This window comes from Mercenaria mercenaria, chromosome 5 (genome assembly GCF_021730395.1).
Source record: "Mercenaria mercenaria strain notata chromosome 5, MADL_Memer_1, whole genome shotgun sequence".
Lineage (NCBI taxonomy): Eukaryota > Metazoa > Mollusca > Bivalvia > Venerida > Veneridae > Mercenaria > Mercenaria mercenaria.
The window spans coordinates 21,946,269-21,967,989 of NC_069365.1; the positions used below are offsets into that span (position 1 = coordinate 21,946,269).

Sequence of the window (21,721 nt, forward strand, 5' to 3'; positions counted from 1 at the left end):
ACTCTGATTTGAATTATGACAGAATTATATAATTTTAATGTACATTTTTTGTTAAAAGTCAAATATCTCTGTTACTGTTAAAGCTTTTGACTTGAAACTCAAAATACTTATTTACTATCAACGTCTACACCAGGAGACACAATTCACATAACTCTGGTTTGGATTTTGACAGAGTTATGTCCTTTTTAACTTAGAATTTTTTTTACAGGCAAAGCTGTAATTCAGAGTCAAACATTGAGAAAAGTCAAGCGCGCTGTCTTACGGACATCTCTTGTTCAACTTGCATGTCATGGCGCTAAATGTTTCCATGTTTCCCTAAAATCTCTTCACTCTCCCTAATCTTTGCCGAGGGAGAAGTGACTTCTCCCTAAAATCTTAGCCTAGCTTAAGCCTTGCCAAAAACGCCATAAACATAGCTTCAGACAGGTTGAATGCAGATCAGCCAAATATTCTTAGCAGAAATTCCATGATTTGCTATCCCTTTGCTGGAGCGGTATTATATCAAAAGTCCATCACTTGTTTTATCTGCTTCTTCCTCATGACAAAACTGTTTAAATTGTTTCTAGAAAGTGTTTAGATCTCAGAGCACTTAACATTTCAGAAGGTCTTTTCTCTTAACAGTTATTGTTACAGTTTTAAAGTTTCAAACGAAAAGGTCAATACATGATATGTGTATTAAAAGACACCAAGTTTGCTGTGTCTTAGATGTCTTTGTGGAATCTCTTTATCATGCATGATTTTACCAGTTGTTGAATGAAATGCAATGTAAGTCTAAATTATGCTAACATTGTAAGAAAATGCACATTTTGCTAGTAACGTAGTACAACTTTTACTGTAACAGCTTGGTACTTAAAAAAATCTAAAGGTCGCACTCCACCTTAATCATCAATATTAAAGGACAAGTCAAAATTTCTCTTCTAAATTTTGTTTATTTATTGCCATATTATTATTTTAGTAGTTCCTCGAAAAACGTGTTTTTGTAGGCACTACATAGGAATTATTATGCCCCGTCACACTGTCTTGAAACATTAAAGGCAATAACTTTGACACCACTTAATAAGTTTAGAATAATCTCTTTTTATACTTATTCTTTCGCATTTTTTACATGAAAGACAATAACCATGTCTCTACCTAATGGAATTTAATGTATGTCAATTGTAGTAGTTCTTTTTAGGAAAAAAAAAACATTTCAAAAACTTCTTCGGTGGGTATATTAATCCTCTTCTTGGTTAGGTCTAGTTCACAATGCGGTATACTGAGCAAAGTCTGCAATGTAAATTTAGCGGGTAGTCAGAAAGGCCAATGATAATGAGCTTTCTTGTTAAAATATATAAACAACGACACATGTTTGGCGATTTTCAACTGTTTATATATTAATTGAAAATGTTCACAGTCATAATGAATAACTTCATCTTGGAGGAAATAATGTGTTTTTTGATTAGGCTAGTACAAATAGCAATACCCAGATGTCATAAAGTTATAATAAGGATTAGCAGGAGAGATTCTGTTTCAAGCGGATTAAATTTCACCAGCCATTTATCTGCTTATGAACTAATTCTTTAGAGGTCTGAATTTAAGATACAAGATGCCGTTACTGGATCGTCTACCACAATAAAAAGATTGGTATCGTCAGCGAAGAGTGTAATATTAGCTTGGATATCTAAAATAATATCGTTGATATACTGGTATATGAGATAGTGAAGAGGGCCGAGGAGAAACCCTTGTGGGACACCAGTGGTTATGAAGTCATCACTAGATTTACAGCCAGGAAGAACAACTCTTTGCTTTCTGTTCTGCAAGTAAGATGATAACCAAGAGGCATGCGCCCAGAAATGCCTATAGACTGTAATTCAAAAAGAAGCCCTTTGTGTAATTGGATTTTGATTTTTTTTCTAGGATTTCGCAAGATTTTATACGGACTACAAATGATTTTACCAGAGTTTGCATATACATTGTTGCACTTTCTTTTCACGTGGAGTAAAATTGAAGTTCGATATGTATTATACAATTAAATAGATTAGTAGTGGTACATGTATATATGTTAAATTATCTTTTGAAACTAGCTTAATGTAATTGGTTACAAATAGTCTGATCATTTATCATTTCCATAGTCAAATAGCATAAATATATATCTATACGTAATTAGAATTGTATCAAGAAATATGCACTCGTTCTTTCGCTGAATACTATTGCGCTCCTATAGTCGGGCAATCTTTCCGCTGCAGAACTCATGCATATTTCTCGATACAAATCTAATTACGTATAAATATATATTTATGTTATTTGACTATGGAAATAATAAATGATCAGACTATTTGTATTTTTAATCGAACATTGTTTTATAAAACAGAAAGGTGCGCACTTCATATCGTTAGTTAGTCATTTTCTGACATATATCGATATATATATTTTTTTCATTTTAAGCATAAAGAATTCCATTTTCTTTTTCATAAAAGTGTTATATCTGCTAGAATAAACATTACCTCCACTACATATGTCATTATTACAATTAAAACATAGTTTTGGGGACGTTGTCACCTGTAATTATTCAGCAGTTATGCATGTTATACCTTTTTCATTTCCTCTTATGCCGCCATATTTATGACGTCATAAATAGTTCAGTCTCGTGTCCGGAAAAGGATACATGGGAAATTATGATAACTCACTTCTATCTACAATGCGGTATTGGTCTTTAAATTTCTCAATATATTTCTCACGGTGGCCTTTTCACCACAAACCGCCATGTATTATATGCACCTGGACTTACCTACCTTTAAATATAAATATTTCGATGAAGTTAAAAACTGTATGAGATGTTTGCTGAACGCTGAAGTATGCGACTAGAATGTAGTTACATCGGATTTTATTTGTGTTAAATAATGTGCAAACCCAGGTGTCCGCTCGTGATGAAATAATGTACGGAGGGGCACCTGGGGTTTTCCTCCACCATCAAAGCTGGAAAGTCGCTATGTGAAATAAAATTATATCGGTGCGGCGGTTAACCCACCCAGATTAGCCCCCCCCCCCCCCCCAAAAAAAAAAAAAAATACATAAGAAACTTAACTAAGAAGGTTACAACACACTAAATATCTGTTCTTCTTACTCTATAAAAAATTTGAATATTATACGATATATAAAATTGAAATTTTTTCAATGGCTTCAGCCAACACCAGGACCCATTTTAAATGTCTGTAACTAACATTTTCTTGCAGAATATTGTCAGTGGTGGAAAAGTTATCTTAGATGCAAGCGAAATATTTTCAGTCAAACACACAAAATCAGTTACAAAATGAGTAGTGGTGGTGTATGATCTTATCTTGGTATCCACGATAAATTCTGTGATGTTATTATTTCATTATAAGAAAGCTGCCTACATGTCAAACAGAGACATCTCATGTGATTTCTGCAAGAAAATATGGAAGATAGCTCTTTAGAGCAAACAAAATGAGGAGTATTTAAATCCGTTTCACGCCATTTTCCTATTTAGTGTCTGTATGCCTATAAAAAAAAGCTTTTTTTCTAAGATTGTGCCCGTTTCATCTGATATGTACAAGTAAACTAAATGCATGACAAAATACAAGGTTTTAGCTTGATACCAACAATAACTGTTCTAGTATGGCTTTACGGCATTTTCTGTTACGTAAGACAACACGTAAAATTTTGCAAAAAAATAATGGACGCGACAAAATGTTCAATCAGTTATCCCAGCTGTAGCCTACGTTTGCCCTGTTTTGTCGTTTTATACATTTAACTGGTAGAAATTAACAATCTTTAGGCTACAAGTATGCATTTTTTTGAGAAAATTTATTTATTTATTTATTTTGTTGGGTTTAACGTCGCACCGACACAATTTTAGGTCATATGGCGACTTTCCAGCTTTAATGGTGGAGGAAGACCCCAGTTGCCCCTCCGTGCACTATTTCATCACGAGCGGGCACCTGGGTAGAACCACCGACCTTCCGTAAGCCAGCTGGATGGCTTCCTCACGTGAAGAATTCTACGCCCCAAATGAGGTTTCGAACCCACATCGATGAGGGGCAAATGGTTTGAAGTCAACGACTCTAACCACTCGGCCACGGAGGCCCCCTTTTTGAGAAAAAGACATCCGAAACATGGAAAATGTAATATCTTTGTGTTTTATCTATATTTAAAGCAAAACTGCAAAAAACTTGTCGTCTAATCAAAATAGCCAATTTCAACCCTCATCTGGCCGGATTTCATTTTCTTACCAATGATCCCTAAAACACACTTAATAGCTGTTTTTCTTTATTCTAAATGAAACTGATATACGGCAGCATATACCATGACATATTATTTTTTTCACGTTAGAAGCAAGCAAGATATCTTAGTCAAACACACAAACTGCAAAATCAATTAAATAAAGAGAACCCAAATAGAAGTGTATAATCTAAGTATCCTCGACAAATTCTGTCATGTTATCTCATGATGAACGTGCTACCTACATATTTGTGTGTGTGCGTGTGTGCGCAGCAGTGGTGATTGAATTCTAAGAAACAATGAAGTGAAAAGTAATTTGTTTTTGAATGGGGGTGGGGTAACGTTGTGGAGGAAAGGGATATTGATTGTTACGCTCCTCAAATCACTTCATCACCACTCACCTTTATTCCATGTTTAAAGTCAATACCTTGAATAGTTTTGAAATTATGCACAAAATACAAAGGAAACATTTTAAATCCATTTGTGACCTTGACCTTTGATCTACTTGAGAAATTTATGTGCTCTGGACATTATCTCATCGCCATATACCAATATGCCAAGTTTTACGTCAGTACTTTGAATGGTTATTAAGTTATACTCCCGACACGAGATCTGATGGACAAACAGCACGGACTGGAGCAAGCGCCAGCACATACTACGCCCGTTTATTTTTCAATACGGGCGAACAAATAACTCTACTTATCTAATTAAAAGTCAAAGATCTTTTTTGGCAACTATTGATATGGGACAGTAAACATGAAATCATTTATGCGTCACCTCCTTACGTGATGTAACCATATCCAGGACCCTCATGCCCGACATACGGACCACCACCAACGACAAAACTATGGCTCCCTTCCAAAGAATGCGTTTTCTTTTTTCAGAAATGCATGTCGTATTGTTTATCCTCCATCGGAACATGATGACTCTGAATATAAATGTTTTACTTATGGACCGACGGACTCGTAGACTGTGATTCTCCTTTTCTCCTTTCTTTTGGTGGTGAATAATTAAAGAGTAATAATAAACATGTGTTTTAAGTAATATTTTAATAACAATAGTCGCATTACCAATGCCAGAAAAGATATACGAAAACAATTGAATGTTATAAAATAAGAAAAAATGTTACACAGTAGTACAAGATCCGAAAAAAATAATCAAGAACGATTGACTGTCTTTAGCGTCTTTTGTTGTATGTGTGTATTGGCTTAAGTAATAACAGTTTCGTGGTACTTATCTGAAATAACATAATCACTGTGATGCTTTAAAATTGCACGCTTGCAAAATCATACCAATTAGAATAATGATAATTACATAATCAAAGAAAGTTTAAAGATGAATTCAGAACTATTTCTACCTTCATTAGTGACATACATAGTTCTGAAAAGATGGTTACATATACACTAAAAATAATAAAAGACCATACACTGAGCCAGCATTTATCAGATTGTATCAGTTTTTCGTTAGCGTTTAAAAAGAAAGCATTTACATCATTATAGATTTTAATCATTTGCCTTCACTATTCATTCAAATTCGCCAAAAGTGTACCAACATGGTATCTTGCTTCAGGAATATCTCCAAAATAACAACTGTATGTATTTTAATCGAGCGACTTAAATATTTGATGACAAGTGCCTGACAGCTGATAACTTTGAGTATTTGAGCATTTACAAAATTTATAAACCTATTTAAAAAGTTGTCAATCTACCTAACCGCTGCATAAACGCGTTATGTAATGTTGACGTTGCTCATTGTCAGTACATTTTTAAACGCGAACAGCTTTCAGCATGTTTTGACCTGTTTTCTCACAATATTCACTACCACGACGTTATTGCTTATAAACAAGATTGCGGACGTCTTCATTTGGAGCACAATATTCGTATGAATCTGCACGTGTATGCGCAGGTCCATCTTCCGAAAACAAGATTTCACGGTTGTGAGTATAGTCGTACTGCTCAGGCGATGTACCATGTACACCTTTTTGCACGATTGTTACTCCTCTTTTTCCAACCTCATTTAAATTTTCAGACTTTTTCAAAGGGTCTGATCGTTTTGCTTTTGCTATTTGTTCGACGGAATATACTTCCATTTTCCAGTTCATCAAATTAGCATTGCTGGTTTTTTCAGGGACGTCTAAATCTAAATAACCTGAAGGATCATAGTGTTCATTCGGAATCATTTTAATCGAATAGTCCACGCTTTCTTTGTTACTTTTCTCCATGAACATTGCTGGAAAACTGATATTATTATCCTTATTTCTGCTGTCAGCTGCTTCTTTTGTTGGGCTTAAACAAGGTCTTGGCTTAGTTTTCACTTCAAGAAATATACGTGTGGTGTTGTCAACCGACAGGTCTTGCATTGCGCCAGAAACGGGTATTGAACCTCTGTGGTTATCTGAGCAGTTTTTGTCATTATTCTTTCCACCCTGAATCTTCTGACTAATCCTTTGATTTAGAATAACATCCATTTGAAGTTTCTCCATCATTGTTTTGGGAATCTCCCGAGTAACATTCTTCTACCAATGTCTTATATCGACTTTTGACTTTTAAGCTCTGTTGAGATGTCTCATCTGGCATAACGTAATGACGATAGTCTGAAAGACTCCCAATTTCTGCATAGGAATGACTTAATCTTCAAAAAAGATAATAGAAAATATGCAGTAATTAAATTTCGCAAAACTTCAGTTGCAGTTTAAAGTAATTTTACTGGTACCTGTGTCACAAGAGAGAAATGAATGTCTAAATAACGAAGTGTTTTTAGGTAAAGTAATTTTTCTTACTGAAGTACATTTTCTATGAATACTTGTGACTGAAATAATTGCATTTGCTACACGTTATGTTAATTAAAACTCATAACCAATACTAAGTACATGAGGTTTCACAGTTTGTCAGAAACAAAGCCTATTAGACCTAACTACATGCAAGATCAATGCTGTGAGCTGAAACGCGATTTATGAACCCGAACACATTTATGTATCCAGTTTCTATATAGTGATGTTAATTACGAGAATATGTTTTAGGTCAGTTGCAAAGCAGTTCAACTTGACTACCTTACAATACATGTACAATTAAACATTTAAAGAATCTTGCAATATTGCAAAAAGGTGTTTGAATACAAATGTTTCTGATGTTTCAAAATATGTTACCTTCCACCACAGTCTACATAGACTGACGCATGTAAGTTTCTTTCGACTGTACTGACCGCACCAAGAGACCTCATGCTCGCGTTGTTGCGACTTGAATCTGTATAAATAGCTATCGGTTTTATATAGAGGATACATAAATTAAATTGTACAAAAGTAATTGATACAACCACTCAATCAAAGTGTGACACCCGGCATAAGAATCATCGCGACGTCAGTGATACAGACACTGTCACACTAACCTGTATAGTATACTTTAGAACTATGTTCGAATATTTCTCAAGGGTATTACTTTATATTTAGAACTAAGACACATACCAATTTCTTTTTTCGTCACAAATCGGCGGTAAATAAGAAATGTAGATGCACAAATTCCAAGCAGACATACAGCCGTTATAAATGAAGAAACAGCTGCATATCTAGCCGCAGATGGTGTCTCCACAGTTGAAGTCGGCTGTTTCTTTGTTGAGTGATGCCCTGGACCGGCTACAAATGTACAAACGATAAAGCAACAAGTCAAAAGTTTTTCCGCCGCCAGAAATATATATTTAGATCAATCATAATAAATGAACTTTTAATAATCTAAAAAATAATTGGCTGGGGTCATCTACAGGTCACGGCAATCTAAAAATATTTAATTATATCCTAAAAAATCTAATATCTATAGTTTATGCAAACTAACCACACTTTCCTAACTAGAATCATATCAGAAGTAATGTAAACACATTTCCATTTACTCATCTCTATCAAAGCTTATCAGCTCACTGAACAGCTGATTATTTGTTTACATGTTATGTACGCGGATATTGATGACGTCATACACAACCTGTTTTTACAATTTAATATTCAGAAAAAGCATAATTTCACAAATCGCCGATAATCGAGGTAATCCTACATCGCCACCAAATTATAAAATTCTTGTATCTAAGTCAAATGTACCACATGAAAGGCTAAAATTGTAGTAATAAAAATGTAAATAAAAGGATCGTGTGAATTAGGTCACCGTCAGCCGAGATGGTTGTAACTTACGGTGTGTTACGAACATGGTCGAAATGTGTCAAGTGACCAAAGTATTATATATATTATCATTTAAATAATTTAAAAAAAGTATTACTGTATCACACATCAGGATCGAAAACCTGTCACGTGACTTGCTCTATGTCCCACACATGAAAATATTTTAGCATACCAATAAACCCACCGCCTCCTGGCGGCGGGTCATGATAACTAAAGACTGGTAACTCTTAATATTTTTCTTTATTTTTCTTAATATCAATAGGTATTACATTAAATTGCAGCAGGGACTTTTGCTACACCCTGCCACTCATACATTTGATTTTATATTTGAGATGAATTTTTTAAGCATGTATTAAAAAACACATATGAACCGCGCCACGAGAAAACCAACATAATGTTTTTGCGACCAGCATGAATCCAGACCAGCCTGCGCATCCGCGCAGTCTGCTCAGGATTCATACTGTTCGCTAACATTTTCTCTATATCCAATAGGCTTTGAAAGCGAACAGCATGTATCTTGACCAGACCGCGCGGATGCGCAGGCTGGTCTTGATCCATTCTGGCCGTAAAGCCACTATGGTGGTTTTCTCATGGCGCGGCTCATATATCTTTTAAAGAATAACTACAATTAACCATAATAAACGGACAACACAAAGATCTTCTGCCTAAATCTGCATTTTTGTTTCATGTATAAAAATCAATATTTAAATAAAACTTCATAAACTTATTACAAATATTATAAATGCAAGCTTTTATCATTAAGAGGTATAAATGTGTTTTAGTAAGAATAGTAAGAATTTTATTTGAAGTCAAGATCGAATACATAACGGCATAGTAATAAAATATGGCAGCAAAGTTGAAATTCAATACTGATGGTTGAAAAGTAGTACCAATGTCATTCTTAATATGTAACATATCAATATAAGCTTTAAGGAAAACAGAACTTTTTAAAATTTATGAAATAAACTGACAAGGTTACAATTTGCCATATACTGCATTCTTAAACTAAGAAAATGTGGATAGAAGTTTTTAGGACCTACTAATAGAATGCAAACTTCAAAACATTTAAATTGTTCTACTTATGGCTGCTACAAACTGTTACACATGTCAGCGTTTTGATTTACGAACTAGCGCCTAGAATATTTCTTTGAGGCCTCGGTGGCAGAGTGGTTAAGGTCACTGACTACAAATGACTTCCCCCTCACTAATGTGGGTTCGTGCCTTGCTCAGGGTGTTGAATTCTACATGTGAGAAAGCCATCAATTGTTTTTAAATGCAAGTTTCAAACGGAAAATAGGACGTATTCATGGTGGCAATTTATTCTTCTTCAAGGACGACCTGATATTGGAAAGTTAAAAAGTGAATTTTGCGGAAACATTATGTGATTTATATTATATAGAATAAAGTGAATTGTTGAGAAGTCTTGAACTTATGAAAACTTTGGCAGTATTACATACTTCAAAATATTGACTTCATATAAAGCTATGATCTTAAATGTAATTGACAGATTCGACCCTCGAGTCAAATATCTGAAAGAAGCACTATTTATTATCATCTTTTGAATATTTTGTCCGTAAGGAATGCTACAAATTTTCAAACCGTGGTAGGTGGAGCAAGTGTCACGAATGTTTGTTTTACTCAAGAGATCTAGAGAAAAGTGTGAGGTGTTAAAGTCTTCTTTCAAACAAGATAAATCGGAAGTGGTCAAGGACGCTGTAAATTCATATATCAATGTTTCTGGTGATAAGGTTTTTGTCTGGGCTCCAGGAAAATGATAAATTATTCAAATCTGAATAAGTAAATTTTAAATATGATATATCAATTAAGTGTGAATGAACTGGAAAATGCTGTTGATTCTTTTACACAATGCAGTCGTCGAAACAACATCCAGATTCCAGATTCCAAAAAAACCCCGTCAAATCGAACCTTGAAATAGCACCAGTTTACTTTAATAATTTAAGGAACATATTTGTATTTTATGTTGCCTCCAAATATTGTGGTTTCCAACTATAACTTGATAGTCTCTGAAGACTGAGAATTAAACATGTCAAAGGTAAAGTTTCTTGTTTAACGTGGATAGTAGACGGAAGTTCCCACCTTTGAATTGATGGATTAACTTATTTCCAGCCGAGCCCATGGCAAGCGTCACACTTATCTCCTCAGTATTCAGTCTGGGCCGATACAGCTGGAACAGTACTAGTTTAAATAATTCATCCAGCACTGAAGACTAGTCCCGATATCACATACGACCGGGTATCCAACCTAGAACGCTGGCGTTGCAGTCCAATCTGCTAACCAATGTGTCACTGATTCAACTGCACTTAAAATATATTCTTCTGGAATAACACACCCCTACCGATTAAAACCTTCATCATGAGTGGGTTTGATATTAATGGTTCTGTTATAAAAACTACATTATAAATCTGAATCCAAAATTCAACATTGCCAATTGTGAGTCTTACTTCATAGTTGTGTAATAAATAAAGTCTGTCAAGAATATCCCTCAGAAGCACCGAGAACAAGGCAAACAGTGGAAATGGCAGACTCGGTTTGATTGAGTCTGTTCATGAGCAGTAATTAAAAATACAACACTGCCCACTCCCCCTGGTACCGGCTTAAGCAGTTTTCAAACTTCAAAATCAATGATCCCAAAGGACCAGAAAATATAACAACACTGAGATGAGAAAATCATGCTCCCCACAAGAAATATTGCTTTTTGAAATATGGAAAAGCGTGAAGATATTTGACAATTTATCCATGCATGTTGAAATTACAAGTCCAGGAAACAGTATTTATATTAGTATACAGCCATATGACTACTGATATTAGAGCTAACAAGTATTGCCTGAAATGGCATTAAAGGGACATACCTAATTAAAAGTAAACGTGCTTATTGCTTGCATGAGCACACAAAGCTATACAAATAAAAACTGATTACACAGATACTGTCAAAAATATCAATTTATTTGTACAAAACAAACACAATTTGCCGTCATTTTGTGTGTGCTATTTTTGTTCGCGTGACGTCACAATGACGTCTCTCTATCCGGTTCGCGCGTTTTGTATTAATACTTGAAAGGAATTAGAAATAAAAAAAGAGAGAAAAAAATAAGATTCAGAAAGAATATAAGATTCTTTCACTGGTTGTAGGTGCAGATAGGAATATCCGGCCTCGAGGGTAACTGTTTAGGCGGTAACGAGGCTCCTTGCAGTTACCCGAGAGCCGGACATTTCCATTTGCACCTATAACCAATGACAGAATCGTTTTCTTGCATACCGATTTCAAGAAATAATAAGAACAATAAAATCAATTGAACGGCTTTCGCTTTAGAACTATTTCTTATGGCACAGTATTTAAACAAAGCGCGGGAAACCAACGTCCGTAAACAGGGAAGACGTCATGACGTTTCAAAACAAACAACAATGTTTTGTTCCGGTTTTGTTTTATCAGTTGCAGCGTAACGTTATGAATTTTTGATAAAATAACGTGATTTGAATCGAGAAATGTATTATCAGGATCCAACAGGAACTGTCAAGTTATTAATTAAATTTTTATTCCGTTTTTTAAATGATATATAAATTACTACATAAACTTTCTACATATATGTAGTTCGTTATACGTCATTTACTGCACGAGAGTCATCTTACACCCAGGGGTGTTAGAAGGATTTTTCCAGCACCGGTATAGATACCGGAAATTCCCGTCTGGTATGCAAGAAACCAGAATTGTCACTAACGAAACTTAAGAGTTTCAGTTAGAGGAATACGTCTCCGAAGCGCAGCAAGTCCAGGCTGCGCAGCAATTCCAGTAACAGGAGCAAGTCAAATTCGGAGGAGTAAGTCTTCCAAGTGCAGCAAGTCCAGTGAAAGGAGCAAGTCCAATTCGGAGGAGTAAGTCTTCCAAGTGCAGCAAGTCCAGGTTGCGCAGCAAGTCCAGTAAAACAGTAAAAGGAGCAAGTCTAATTCTGAGGAGTAAGTCTTCCAAGTGCAGCAAGTCCAGGTTGCGCAGCAAGTCCAGTAACAGGAGCAATTCCAATTCGGAGGAGTAAGTCTTCCAAGTGCAGCAAGTCCAGGTTGCGCAGCAAGTCCAGTAAAAGGACCAAGTCTAATTCGGAGGAGTAAGTCTTCCAAGTGCAGCAAGTTCAGGTTGCGCAGAAAGTCCAGTCACAGGAGCAAGTCAAATTTGGAGGAGTAAGTCTTCCAAGTGCAGCAAGTCCAGGTTGCGCAGCAAGTCCAGTAAAAGGAGCAAGTCTAATTCGGAGGAGTAAGTCTTCCAAGTGCAGCAAGTCCAGGTTGCGCAGCAAGTCTAGTGAGAGGAGCAAGTCTAAGAAACGAAGCACGTCTAAGAAGCGAAGCAAGTCTAAGACGTGAAGCAAGTCCAGGAAGTGAAGCACGTCTAAGAAGCGAAGCAAGTTTAAGACGTGAAGCAAGTCTATAAAGCGCAGTACATCTATCAGGCGCATGAAGTTTTAGGGGGGTGCAGCAAGTCTAACAAGCACAACAAGTCTAACAAAAGCAGCAAGTCTAAAAAAAGGCAGCAAGTTCAATTGGTACATCAAGTCGAGTATATCTAGGAACCACGGTTATATCAGGAAACCTTCATCGTGTATACTGCTTGGAAGATACCTCAGATATTGTCACCATTATAGTTAACCGAAAACTTGACAGATACAATATATACATGAATATGCAAACACTATTTCACTCTTCGGCAAATATCTTTAATCGAAAATGTAAAGAAAGTGCTCCCATGCTAGAAGTCACTTTCAACCATTTACGTGATTAAACATTTTATACCTCTATAATCTGCATTTATCTTGGGAGACCCAGCTGTTAACAAAACACAAGGACAACATAAAACAGGTAATGCCATGTACCAGAACCGCAGCCTCCCCAAACCGAAACCCACATCACGAAGACGTGCACACTACAAACACTCGCATACAAAGCAAACACACGAGGATAAAATGAACAAGTAAAGGAACACAGTGGCGTACCACCTTGGCAAGAACACAGCTGGGAAGATAAATTGGTTAATTGTGCGCACATTAGTCTTATCCCCGCCATGTTCGAAAGACACGGGACAGTAAATAAAATTAATCCCACCAGGGAAATCTCCAACACACTAATGGAAACAAACGGCATGTCATGTAAAAGACAAAAATGCTCTTGTCCTTTGCAGAAGACACAGCAACAAGAGAAACATCCTAAAGGGCCCGACGAAACAGACCAGACGACAGATATCAAATCAGTTCAGCCCTGGCGGGATTTAAAAACTGCTTACAATAGAGTCCCCCTTCTATTCCATCAGACACAATCAAAGAGAGAAGCGTAGTGTCCATATATAAAATGGTTGAACACTAAACATACGATATGTCTCAAAACAAGTCGTGACCTAACGTAGGTCGTAAAACGTAACGTTTAATAATTATACCAAATACAGTTAAAAAGATAAGCCTGAAGCAAGATCTTAAAAGTTTGTAAACCACATCCACATAAAAACGGGTTTTAAAATACCTTCTCGCAGAAGTGCCTTTAAATTACTATTGAATACGACAAAAGCTATGAACTACAATAATAAAATCCAACAGCGTGTCATCATTTTTGGAAATTATTCGAGTTTCCCTTTCTTGATCACAATTTAGTAAAACCGTCTTGATCTGTCAAATCAAAACTCGAGGCGTGCTACGAATCGATGGCAACGTGTACGTTATTTGATACAGTCTGCAACTTTCTATATACCAAGTACATGTGTTTTACGGCGAATCGACACAGAAAGGTCATATATCGCCGAGGCAATAATGCAATGCTGACATAATATTGTTAGGTAATGTCATCTTGAAGTTTACAAATATCTTGAATCATCGGTAACTATCTCAAAACAAACCAATTACACAGACCTTTACATGTTGCCCCAAGTATTAATGCTTGCATTCAGTGTAAAAGATTTCATTAAATTCTCATACACTCTCATAATGAAAACATATTTCAGGTTCGATTTTTTTTTCAAATCGCAGGATTTTCTTAGTATTTTCTTAAGTTTTGAAACATCTTGGTATATCAAACTCTACATTTTAGAAAATTTACAAACGCCTATATTCCTTTGATCATCTTCTTGTAGCTCCCGCGTTTTCTTCTCGTCGTTCCTAAATGATACCCCTAAGTCGTTTCTATTGTAGGGATAACGCATGTTTTATTGTGTTATAACGTCTGCAGAATCCCGAAAGTTTGGTTGGTGTCCGAGCACATAGGGGGAGGGTACTAACGTATCCTGAGGGACTCTGAAGATGTTATAACATGAAATGAACTTGCGCTAACGCTATTGTAGCATAAAACGCGAAAAAAATACATTCTCCCTCAACGCCATCAGATTTTCATGAAATGCGCGAACACCTGAGTTGTGTTTTCACGTTGACATCATTTCCATTTGAATTATCCGTTTTATGGCCGTGATATGTTTACGCTTTACTATGGAACGCGCATATAAAAGAAAAGTGTTATAACAGAACGTAAGCGTGAGAATCTCTCTGTTAACACACGTTTTCTCTCCTGTTAAAACACCTCCGAAAAGTGACAAGAACAGCAGTTTTATGCTAGAAAGCCATTTAACGGCGTTCAAATACTGATTGCACATTGTTAAACATTGTAGTATATTGTTATTTGTGAATAAGCTATTATGAATATGAAGAAAACCAAAGAAAGAAATACAAACAATATGTTTTTAGAGGTGTTGCACATTTCAAAACCTCTCATGAACTGACTCAAACTGAGCCTGCTATTATTCCGGTTTCATTCTTTGCTTCCAAAGGATCTTTTTACAGAGTTTATAGATACAGAACAAAACATGTAAAACTACTTTACATTTGTACAAATATATCCTTCCAGTTGCTTACACTAATGCAATGTAGCAGAATATATTTTTTGGCTGGGACACATGTGTAAGCGACTTTACTAATATGCATACAAGTAGACTGAAACCTTCCAGAATGTACAAGTAGACAACAGACGATAAAATTATGAATAAATATAACTATCTTAGGTTAAACTAAGGCATTAAAAGTTGAATTTGCCTTACCAGCGGGTCCATAACATTGTAAAGTAAAGTTGCTTTCTTCGTCTGTTGCTGAAATGATTTTCCATTTTTCATTAATATAAAGGCAGAGTAAACGTGATGCCTATGAAAGCGATGCCATGTTATTGATATCATGACACCGACGCTAATATAATATGCCTTTCGTATCTCGAAAATGTATAAGTGTATATCATTGCAATTTAAGCTTCATAATAAGACAGTAAATAACCTGCCTGTTGGAGATTAAGTCTGATGTTTATTTATGGTTGTCTTGTCCCATGCTGAACTAAACTGGAAAAATTTAAAAAGAAATGAGTCTTGTGGTCTTGAGAGCCCCGACTTCTCTGTTTACATGATGACTTTTAGCTCTATGCTTACTCTATACTTATTAGTATATCCTATATATTACCAGTTGCACCACATAGATTTGAAGTTACCTGATATATTCACTAGAAGAAATGCGAGTTCGTCTTTTTTTCGGTTCACTGCATTGTTTATTACAGTATATTGCTGCCTAGGAGTATCTGTATTTATATAAACCGTCTCATGTTTGTACACTTGATCTTTGTATACCTTTTCGTGGGGACAAGTCATATTCCAAGTTTTTACTTTCAGATGCATCCTGCTCATATGAAACATAATATGAAAGATAGTGCAAATTAAAATTTTCCAATATTTCGAATAGAGTTATTGTAATTTAATTGTTCTCAGCATCTCTTTTAACCGATTAATATGTTTTCTCAGTATTCTGATAACTGCGGCCAATGCACAAACAAACAAGATCGATCTAAGTTGATACTAAAAAAGTTATTTATAGAAAGTCCCTGCAACAGATACAACGCGCATTTGTCAAAAGCATGAAAACGATGTGTAAAGCTTGAAACTCAGTGTCATTCCATGACTTTCATCACCAGCAGCGTAATATTATTTAGTTTGCATTCCTTAAATTATAAAGATTTATAGAAATTAAAAAAAGCGAAATAAATTACCATTCTGTTGGAAAATGTGTCACAGTCACAACAAAACGTCCATGATATGAAAGATCACAGTGACATCTGCTGTGTTCATTTCGTTCATAAATTTGGTTGATAAGGTAAACATCTGTGAGCGGTATTTTCGGAGTACCATGACATAAATTTATAAACTTCTTATCTGAAATGACAATGCAATTATAGCGTCATTAAGGAAACATGTTTGGCCTTTGAATATGCCTCATTTGTGTAATGCCAGCGCAGAGGTATGTATCACGTTGTTCAATATATATTATGTTCAATATGCCACAATCACTTTTTATGCAATGAAACACACCGTGTAAGGATATATATATTCAAGAAAAAGTTCCACGTTTTATTTGTCAGTCCATTAGGCAAATTAAAATATATACGTTCTGGAAAAGAATTGTGTTTGATATAAACACCCATGATTATCAAGCAGCTATCTGCATTATATGATGTTGAATGTAGAAGGGAAACTATCAATTTACCTGGAATACATGCGTATTCGATTCCAATACCACGATGTTTATTTGGCCCATGTTCATCACGGAAATGTTTGACCATGCATTTTCTCTGATAAAAACATTTCATTAGAATTTTATGCATCACTTCATTCGATAAGCCGTATCGCGTTTCCGAAAAAGTCGCGTTGTTTTCGCAATTATATTTGTGTGTCGAAAGTATGTCCCAGGCGTCGATAATGTCGATTTTGTTATCACCTGGACACTCCAATTTTATGTTGATGAGATGTTTATCATTGCAAAGGAATAAATTACCGACAGCACTGCTGCTTTGGCCAATGAGAACAATACCTACAATAAGAAAAATATGTTTCTGAAATATGAAAAGAAAGACGCTAAATGTTTAACATCAGCTTTATAAAACTACTTGGAAAACCAAATTTCAGTTTTATCAGCATACAATTCATTCAGACAAAAGGTCAGACTGAAGTAAATATTCCAGCTTATTTAACCTCGCGACATAGCATTTATTTTTGATTCTGTAAGACAGATTGGTACCCGAAATTGATGTGGGTAGGTGGGTCTTTGTGTATTGCACATTAAGTATCATTCAAGTGTATATATATATTTAATTAATGGCTTGTCGGCCAATGAATCGAAGGATGTTAGTTTTGGAATCTCATTAGTATTTCCTATCATCACAGATAAATTTCAATGATGTCTTTCTTAAATTTAGATTTTTCTATCGAGCAAACAGCTGTTGAGGTATTGACGGTGATTTATGTAAGTAATGTAATATACAAATAAACAATTAATGAATATCCTGCTTGTCAATAAAGAAAGCTATTGTCGATGGCCCGAAGGACCGAGGACCAAAACTTTAGCAAGCAATTCAGTAAATGTTATTTAACCTGACACAGTAACAAAGTTTCATTTTTTTCAAGTTTTGACTTTAAAACTGTGAAATTTAGTGTTGAATTATGAACATGCCAACATTGCAAACTAAGCACAAGCAATTTATATTAGATGCAATGACCCTTCTTAGACTCTCCTACGATTAGAAGCTGCTGTACTTTGATATTAAACATAAGAAAATATAGAACATATCTTCTCTGTGAGAAAGGATGATCTCATACAAAGGTACCGGCGGTCCCAAGTTTTGGTGGCACTCGCACATACAGCGCTCGATAAGCGATTTGGAGGAGCGGTGGTGAAAGTATTTCTTATTGTAATTCCGGGAATTCAAAACTTTTTGTAAACTGAAAGATATCTGCGCCCTGATGAATAATTGATGTCTATGTTCTGTGAGTGTCACAACATTTCATTTTGAAATAAACAAAATACGGCGAGTTAAACGTGAACGTTTGACTCAAAAATGCCAAATGTCAAAAAAAAAACACGTAAAATATTCAGTAAATACTCCAAATGTATTCATTTTTGATAAGTATCGTATACTCATGTCTCCTAACAATAAACAGTTCAAATTCCAAGCTTTAATTTGTTATATTTAAATAATGACTCGTTTTTAAAGATAGTAAGGGCTTTCAAAACGGCACTCACATGGCACAGGTGTGCATTTTTTTTGACGCTCAACAAGTACAGCTCGAGAAAAGTGTTCAGAAATGTAGACCTTGTTGTGGTTTACTCTCAGTGTGGTGCCTCTATGATCATACATCTTTATACTGTTAAAAAGCTGACTCCTAGAAGTCGATCTTTCTATATAAAAACTTACTGCGACAATATTTTAACATTATTTTTTATTAAAAAGGTTCTTGAAAACTGATCAATGCATAAATTTAATATGTCCTGGGATTTCGTTGAAAAATGAAAAACGTGCTTCAAAACATTCATCAGGACTCGGAATGATCAGTGGACTTTAAGTTTTGCAAGAAGATATGTGTGTGCTTGCGTTCGTTTGTGCGTGCGTATGCGGTTGGTTAAATGGCGTTATTAAACAAAATTTCAGGTCAATCTCAACGTTTTTGAGTATGAGTACCAGTATAATGCTATGAGCATCCGTACGACATATATATATAGGTCGATACTGAAATCTTAACACGACTATGGGGCGGTCTTGCAAGAAACAGATTAAAGTTCTCCACACTGCATAAACGCCAATCATTTTGTAAAGTTAAGCAACATCTAACTTTCTGTAGCTGGATTTAAATATCTGATAAATACCTGAACAGTATAAGCAGTTAAAGTCATTGATTTAGCATATAATGTTTTCACTTTAGCTAGTTTTTGTATGCGCTATTTTTTTTGTGGGGGTTTGAATATAGAGTTAGTAAAACTCATTTATAACGAACTGACAAGTTTTCTATTCTTTTTAAATTTAATTTTAACACCTTACCATACGTCTACATTGAATGTATAATAAATGTTGAACTTCTTACGAATAATATTTTACTTTTTTTATTAGATATAAGATTCAGTAAACACCCATAACAGAGAAATAGAAGATTTTTACGGTGGCTGATTTATACCATTTCGTCAATTCGCCCCGCGACCCTGTCGAGCGAAAACACGAGAATAAGAAAAGTTAAACGCGGAGTGGTTAGCTAGCAAAAATGCGGGAAGGGGTGGGGTTGGCTGGCGTTGATCGAGATTCAAGATGTAAAGCGGCTGAGTGCCCGGGGGCTGTGCCGATAATTAAGAAGTCTAATTATCGTCGTTTCGTTCGGCGACCCCACCATTATGCCTTTCAAACCTCAACTTCTTGCTGCCCGCTGATCAGCCAGTTTTCGCTCGGCTCCCCGACGATTTACATATTAAATCTAACATACTCAGGGTTACGCATTTCTGTTACCAGTAGTATACATTTTTATTTAAAAAAAAAGTTTTAATCACATCCTGCTACATGTAACAGACTCTTCTTTCAACAAAAATATCCTATAGTTAGATACACCCAAGGGCAATTACTCAGACTGGCATACATCAAGTCTTGTTGTGTTTTAAAAAGTTATACGTTGACGACGGAACAAAATCGTTGCAATTTTACATTATTTCTCTGTAGTTTTGGTAAAAAATTGTTTAAATAATAGGCAATTGAGAAACATAATCATTATTTAGATTTACTTTGAGTATGTTGGCCTCCTAAATAATTATACTAAAACCAAATTACTGACGATTACTCCACATTTCTAAAAACTTTTCTCCAGCTGTACTTGTTGTGCGTCAAAAAATACACTCCTGTGCCATGTGAGTGCCGTTTTGAAACCATTTACCATCTTTAAAAACGAGTCGTTCTTTAAATATAACAAATTTAGGCTTGGAATTTGAACTGGTTATTGTAAGAAGACATAGCTTTACGATACTGTATCAAAAATAAATACATTTGGAGTATTTACTGTGTATTCTACGCGTTTTTATTGACATTTGACATTTTTTAGTCAAACGTTCGCGTTTAACTCGCCATATTTTGTTTATTTCAAAATGAAATGTTGTGACACTCACAGAACATAGCCATCAATTATTCAATAGGGCGCAGATATCTTTCATTTTACAAAAAAGTTTTCAATTACCGGAGATACAATAAGAAATACTTGCACCACCGCTCCTCCAAAATCGCTTATCGAGCGCTGTACGTGCGAGTGCCACCTGTACTTGGAAGCGCCGGTACCAGGGTGTGAGAATGGTCTGCGTAACACTAGCGTGCATGAACACGAATTCATTTCAAAGATAAAACAGATATATGGTAAAGTTCTACTTACATATCAGTGTTGAACTGATGAAATTCATATTGTTTATTTTTCAACAGTTGTCAGAGTATCTTCCCTTCATCCCAAATGCAAATTGCTTCTCAACAATATACCTATTAGTTAAAACAGTACTAATTATCTATCGGTACTTTCCCATATTTTGCCAGCAAATTTGATACGATTGCTTATTGATGAGACACAAATTAACAAATGCTTTTAAATCGTTATGAGCAATTAAAGCTTATTTCCGTTGCTTGTTATAAAATGTCTTTGCAGGATATCAATTTAATTAGTGACTTACGGACATTTATCCGGAGACAGGCTTATATCAACTTTTAACATAATTTCCTGTGTCAATTATAATACTTAATGAATTGTGAATCACCTTCAAGTACTTGCCCACATTCAGTGTTAAGCAACTCCTTAATTGTTTTAGTAGAGTACACTTAGTGCGTTTAAATTAAATCTTAACATAAATAAAGTCTGCCTCATAACTAGCAATGGCGATTGTCTAATTCAATTACACATAAGTGTTTGTATCTTCATCGCATATTTAAACACAGAAGGAAATTGAAATATGTTAGACATTCTTCTGATTTTTTGTAATTTGATAGGAATAAGTGTGTACTCTAGAATGGCGAAACACTTCCTCATTTAAGAAAGATTCATCGTCAATATTTGAAACTATAAACTCTTCTGAAAGCTAAAATATTTTACAACATAACGTCAGACACTTCTCAAGCTATGAGGACAAAAATGTGCTAACTAGTATTACTATTTGTACTTTCTAGCTGTCAACTAATACAAAATTAATGGAACTATTTATGTCCTTAAAATAGTTTTAATATGCAGAACGGCGAAGGAAAAAGCAACATCTGTAAAAGTGGTAAATGTTGAAAGATACAAAATACTGTCAAAGGATTCATTCCCTGTCATCCCAGTTATAAGAGACATTTACAGATTGTCAATATATTTCTGCTAAAAGATATTAGCCAGCTACAAATACATGATGAACAATTACAATACTTGAATAGTGTCGTTCACTGTAGGGATATTTTTTTTTATTTTATGTTTTTGTCTATTTACGTCTGCAGAAGCCTGCGGGATCGTTTGCG

At 35.2% G+C, this 21,721-nt stretch overlaps 1 protein-coding gene across 4 annotated transcripts; it reads right to left on the reverse strand.

Annotated features, from left to right (window-relative positions):
* Window positions 1–5,248: 5,248 nt before the first annotated feature.
* LOC123556609 (uncharacterized) lies at window positions 5,249–20,873 on the reverse strand. 4 transcript variants are annotated; one of them, XM_045347480.2, is made up of 8 exons: window positions 20,619–20,872; window positions 16,933–17,256; window positions 16,439–16,601; window positions 15,887–16,071; window positions 15,453–15,500; window positions 7,679–7,846; window positions 7,364–7,460; window positions 5,249–6,829 (listed from the first exon to the last, which is right to left on the reverse strand). In XM_045347480.2, the coding sequence occupies exons 1-8, from the start codon at window positions 20,644–20,646 to the stop codon at window positions 6,784–6,786; spliced, it is 1,059 nt and encodes a 352-aa protein (XP_045203415.2). In that variant the 5' UTR covers window positions 20,647–20,872; the 3' UTR covers window positions 5,249–6,783. The 4 variants fall into 4 exon arrangements, with proteins under 4 accessions (XP_045203415.2, XP_045203412.2, XP_053398852.1 ...); XM_045347477.2 differs by having other exon boundaries at window positions 5,249–6,849; window positions 20,619–20,868; XM_053542877.1 differs by lacking the exon at window positions 15,453–15,500 and having other exon boundaries at window positions 5,249–6,849; window positions 20,619–20,868.
* Between the last annotated feature and the right edge of the window lie 848 nt (window positions 20,874–21,721).